The sequence below is a fragment of the Triticum dicoccoides genome, chromosome 2B, assembly GCF_002162155.2.
Source record: "Triticum dicoccoides isolate Atlit2015 ecotype Zavitan chromosome 2B, WEW_v2.0, whole genome shotgun sequence".
In the NCBI taxonomy this organism is placed as follows: Eukaryota; Viridiplantae; Streptophyta; class Magnoliopsida; order Poales; family Poaceae; genus Triticum; species Triticum dicoccoides.
Genome location: NC_041383.1, coordinates 272,058,838 through 272,064,300, shown reverse-complemented (window position 1 = coordinate 272,064,300; position 5,463 = coordinate 272,058,838). Strand labels below are relative to the sequence as shown.

The 5,463-nt window shown below is 43.6% G+C and overlaps 1 protein-coding gene across 4 annotated transcripts; it reads right to left on the bottom strand.

Moving 5' to 3' along the window:
• Window positions 1-298: 298 nt before the first annotated feature.
• LOC119363495 lies at window positions 299-3,945 on the bottom strand. 4 transcript variants are annotated; one of them, XR_005174014.1, is made up of 7 exons: window positions 3,578-3,945; window positions 3,329-3,488; window positions 3,074-3,168; window positions 2,805-2,980; window positions 2,568-2,696; window positions 1,367-1,448; window positions 299-637 (listed from the first exon to the last, which is right to left on the bottom strand). XR_005174014.1 is itself a non-coding variant. In XM_037628865.1 (6 exons), exons 1-5 carry the CDS (start codon window positions 3,646-3,648, stop codon window positions 2,676-2,678), a joined length of 435 nt encoding a protein of 144 aa, XP_037484762.1. In that variant the 5' UTR covers window positions 3,649-3,945; the 3' UTR covers window positions 299-637; window positions 2,568-2,675. The 4 variants fall into 4 exon arrangements, 1 of the variants encoding a protein (XP_037484762.1); XR_005174015.1 differs by having other exon boundaries at window positions 3,128-3,168; XR_005174016.1 differs by having other exon boundaries at window positions 3,074-3,134.
• Window positions 3,946-5,463: the final 1,518 nt, after the last annotated feature.

Genomic DNA, 5,463 nt, shown 5'->3' with positions numbered 1-5,463 from the left:
CTAATAGTTAGTAGTGGCGCGGGTGAAACCCACGCTACTACTAACATTTTAGTAGTAGCGCGGGTGCAACCCGCGCTACTAGTAATGAAATAGTAGTAGCGCCTCAGGTTTTTTCCCACGCTACTACTAAAAAGTTAGTAGTAGCCTGGATGCAAACCCACGCTACTACTAACGAAGTAGTAGTAGCGCGTCTTGTGTTTTCCCACGCTACTACTAACATATTAGGAATTAAAAAAATAAAATCCACCAATTCCATTCTATGCATACAATTCCAACTAAAACAAACACATATTTGCAATAAACCAACATCATTACACATCATTACTAATCCAAGATTTATAATAAACCAGCAGCATTAGAGCACATCATGTAAGAGCATACATATTGTCATGGCTTTTCATGCCTTCAATTAAAACACCTACACTTCTTGAAGTCACTTACTCCCAGCTAGTGCAAACACAGTTACAAGCAAACCAAAATGCATAAAAACACCAAACAGTGGCATCCTATCTCTCCAAATGATCCACTCCCTCTGCATCCTTGCAAGCATCTTCACGATAAGCAAATCCGCAGGAAAAAAGTCAACTTAGCATGTACTCCCTCTGTCAACTATCCAGAGTAGATTTTATCCATTGCCCTGGCCATGTTCAAGAAACACTATATTAAGAATATTTCTACTCTAAATACATGAGGCAATAAACACAAACATATAATTTTGGACTACAGCAAAGATCAGTTGCAGAAAGTCAGGAAGATTATATTGTTAAAGTATTCCATTTTCAGATGTTAGAACAGGATATTGCAAAAGCAAAATATATGAAGATCAAATACCGAAGCAGCTACAATGCCCGAATTGGCCTTTTACAGCAGGTGAGAAGCACACACTAAAACATTAACAGCCAAGCACATCATATCTGTTGAAACTACCTAAATGGCACAGCAGCAACACTTCCTTCTAAATAATTTGAGAAGACATGCATTTAATGGCAGCCACAACAGTGTGCATCTAGATGCTCCTTTAACATAACATAATTCTAGATACTAGTCATCAACCCATGTTGCTGCACGGGCTAGAAACTAAACTTTGAGAATAATAAAAAATATGAAATGATACAATATATTTGAATGGATTATAAGATGCCATGCATTGTAGGAAAAATGGTAAACTCGTATGCAATTATAGTTTCGTTTGAATGGATGCAAGATTATATGTGTCACTATCATGAGTGTGCTACCTTTTGAATCTTTACTTTTGCAAATGCTGCTAAGTTGTGAATATCATTGCACCTAGATATATTTTCTAAGACACACACAGAGCAGGTTACCAAAGGAAATAAGTTCATGTAGGTGTTCTTATGAGGAGTACCCTCTGCGTTCTACACTTTGCGGCCAATGCAATGTTCAAAGTCAAGAGAACTCCAAATTTTGCAACTCCAGCTCACAAATTCCTAAGAGAAAATATGGAAATAGTAAGTCCCAAGGACATATAAGAACAAACAAAATTGTATATAGAAATCATGCACCGGCTCAATCTGATAATACAGCTCTAAATGTGACACTTTAATTCTCCCTTGTCCTTGAGCACAATCGATTGTACTTATATTTTCTAGAATACCATAGTTTTGTGGCAACACGGAGATAACTAAACGCCCCAGATAACCACAGTGTGATGAATCAATTCGAGGTTAAAGCTTATAAAAAAATCGAGGTTAATTACACATATAATTCGTTATTAGCATAAAAATATAAGTTCCATGCAGAAGTTTGCCGACAGATATTATACTCTGAATTGTGGTCTCCTAGAAATATTTTTTACAGATATAAGATTGGTATGTTTCTTGCCGAATCAACTTATATATGCATGGGACAGTGCCCTGATGATCAACGGTGGATTCAATTGATGCATGCATGCGATGGATTGGCTTGAGAGTCTGCTACTACTTCCGGCCAGACAGCATCACGTCCAGCAGCTGGCCAGGAGCGATGGACTAATAGTTCTTGTCTCCAGCAATAGGAATAGGATGCAGGAGGTTTGATCTGCCCAACTGATTCTCCACCGGGTAAAGGTGGAGAGGAGAAGAGGCGAATGCAAAGGAAATAACAGGTTACTCCATTGATCTAACTAGTAGTGAATGAGCTAGTGTAGGTTACTCCATTGAATGAACCCAGCTGGTGTATATATATGGACGCAGCCACCACCAGTGGATACAGGTTCTAGTCAAATCAGACTCACCTATTAACCGACTTGGACTGCAAATTCCTAATCCTGGTATTATACTCCTACCAACGCAGCTAGATAGCTAGGACAAGTCCTAGTCGGACTCAAGTTAATACTTTTCCTAATCTAATTATACGGCCACGTCGATCACACCTTACTAATTCTGGCCGGACACTAGTAACACAAGAAAAGCAAATCGACTCAAGCTAGTTTTCCTAGACTACTACACCGATGTAGATTTGTAGACTAATAAGTTTGGATTAAGCTAACAATGTTTACTGCTACTGTATGCAGCCAGGGTAATGACCAGACTAGCATGTGCACGCAGGGAGGAAGGGGCCGGGGTTACCTGCAGCTGCAGGAAGATGGGTGGGAGGGCGCAGCATTCAAGGAAAGGGAGGTCCGTCCATGGCTTACTTCCTCCTCAGGTGGTTGTCGGACGAATCCTCGGGTCGGTCTAGGGTTTTCTTCTCCTGCACTGTAGCAAATAAAAGGAAGGGCCACCCTCACATCATCACCAACACAAGAGAAGAGAGCAACCAACAACATGAGCAGAAGCAGCCCAAAATTGAAACGAATCCGAGACCTTGACGATGGTGCTCCATGGCTTGGGCACCCCAACAAGGCTTTCTTCTCCTGCTGCAGAGAAAAGGAAGGAAGCAGTGGCAGGGCGACTGGGGAGACGCAGGCGACCTCCGCCGTGTGTCCTGGCCACCGGCTCTTGTTTATGATAATGAGAGATGGAACTCTTGATGAAGGGGCCTGTGAAATTGAAATGGAAGCACATATAACTAATTGGACTTCTATGTCCAACAAAATTTGGACACGAAGGAGCAAAATGGAGGCATTCCAGACCTAGATGCAGGCTGAGTCACTGTGTCAGTGAACAACAGTGGTTTCACTACTCACCATCGGTCTGCAGCAAGCCAGCAACCACCATTACTTATTAACTGCAAATTTCCAGCAGCAAAAGGTATGAATGACGTACAAAAGAAGAACAAAAACAGAGTCATCAATGTCATGGAACAGATGGCGAGCATAATCCCATAGCAAAAGAAGGCACGTGTGGATTGAGTGCTCGGATTTTCTGCATGAGGGGATGAGAGCTACCTTTGTGCACGATGAAGCCTGAAGCGTGTGGAAGCCGGCTGAGAGGATGCCTACTCCACCGCTCACTGAACACTGGCGGAGAGCAACGCCCAGGAGGCGAGGGGCGTAGACCGCGCAGTTCCTCTCCACGTGGTGACGCGGAGACGTCGGGGGAGCCGACCTGCGCGGGTAGAGAGGCGGGAGGCTGCTGGAGACGACGGAACCGGCGGAAGGAAGGTCGTCGGATAGAGACAAGAGCAGGAGACTCACCGATGCGGACGGAGCAACGAATCGGGGAGGCCACGACACGATCCGCTGGCAGGCGCAGGGCATGGATTCATCTCGCCGGCGAACTTAGATTCGTGCTGGCCTCCAAGTCCATGTCCAGATCCGCCGTGTGTCCTGGCCGCCGGCTCACCCGTGGGTTGATCTGGGACTGGGAGGGAAGGTGCGGGCGACGGATGCAGGGGAGAAGGAGAGGGAGAGGCTGGGGATCGCCGGTGGGGAGGTCGCCGGGGTGGTGGGCGGCGGCGGCGGCGTGGGATGGGAGGGAGACGAGGGATGAATCGGGAGAAGAGAGGAGGGGATCTGGATCAAGGGTTGGGTGTTTTTTTTCAGACAAACAGTGATGGGTGGAGTGGGACGGTTGGTGGGGTGGATCGGGGGTGGGTGGTGTGGGAATATACTAGTAGCATGGGCATCTGACCTGCGCTACAGCTATTCACAAAGTAGTAGCGTAGGTTTATAACCCTCGCTACTACTATGGCATGTTTCGGGAGGGCACGACAGAGACCACTTAGTAGTAGCGAGGGTTAAAAACCCATGCTACTACTATCAACTTAGTAGTAGCGAGGGGTAAAAAACTAGTAAGTAGCAGTAGCGAGGGGTATAAACCCACGCTACTAGTAAGCGTGTGTGTATAAGCTTTTTTCTAGTAGTGTGATTTCATTTGCAAAGGTAAGGAGAAAAGACTCATTTATAACTTGTTATTTAGTGAAAATACTTGTCAGATTATTACCTTCCCTGCACCTTCTTTGTTTAACATTCTTTCAGGCACATACCTCATCCTGCTCGATGACATTTACGCATACTAGGAGCGAACGCGATCCCCAGAGCCTGAGCCTGAGCCTGAGCCATCTCCTGATCCATATCAGGAGTCTATTTATCAGTGGGATCCGCAGGAGCTCGCTAACCAGTGGAACCCCAAGGACCCTCCTCAGTACACCTAAGAGGACCACTTCGATCCATGGGCTTAGACCAACTTAGGCCAAAAGTCTAAGTTTGGGGGAGTATGTATTTCTCATCGACATTACATTCATGTTCACACACTCATTCTAGTTATCGGTGTTCATACTTTTTCATTGTATTATCCATGCTAGTTTATTTTCTTTTTCTGCTTTCTTCTTGTGTGTTCGAAAGACTTTGAGAAAAACCAAAAAAATAGTTGTAGCTTCTAGCTAGTTTACTTTCCATGTCTATGTAGTAGTAGTATTAAAAAGAAAACCCAAAAAGATTTCTCGTTCTTCTTTTGCTTGTTGGGAGCTTTCCCGTGTAAATAGTTTTTCTCGTTCCTGTTTTACTTTCTGCTAAAAAACAAAAACTCCAAAAACATTTCAGTGTGTTTCTTTGAATTCCTTTTCTTTTCTTTGGGGGTCGAGAGGAGAAGACCACGATGAAAATGTTGAGTGGCTCTCATATGCATTATTTTGATCTAATAAAGAGCCCATATTACCTTGTCTTCTCCTTCAAATTAAATGTTTGCAGCTTCCAGCTTAGTCCAATGCACGTGCACTATTATTATTATTCACATCGTTCGGTCGTGCAAGTGAAAAGCAATAATGACGATATATGATGAAATGTTTGAGATGAGGAAAAGCTGGTATGAACTCGACCTATCTTGTTTTTATAAATATGATTAGTTCATCATTCCTGATTCAGCCTATTATGAACGAAACATGTTTGCAATGACAATTAGAGATTATAGTTACTCGTGCCATGCTTAATTAGCTAGGAGTTTATAATGGTTTACCTTGCGTGCCAACATGCTATTAAAATAGTTGTGATGTACTATGATAGGATGGTATCCTCCTTTGAATGATTCGAGTGGCTTGACTTGGCACATGTTCACGCATGTAGTTGAAACAAAGTCAACATAG

What these genes read in the sequence shown, in the direction of transcription:
- LOC119363495 (XM_037628865.1), bottom strand. Translation starts at nt 3,648, where the DNA reads ATGAATCCATGCCCTGCGCCTGCCAGCGGATCGTGTCGTGGCCTCCCC. An exon ending in TCGTTGCTCCGTCCGCATCG is followed by an intron (nt 3,489 to 3,577) that starts GTGAGTCTCCTG and finishes CTACCCGCGCAG; the next exon opens with GTCGGCTCCCCCGACGTCTC. An exon ending in CATGGAGCACCATCGTCAAG is followed by an intron (nt 2,697 to 2,804) that starts GTCTCGGATTCG and finishes TATTTGCTACAG; the next exon opens with TGCAGGAGAAGAAAACCCTA.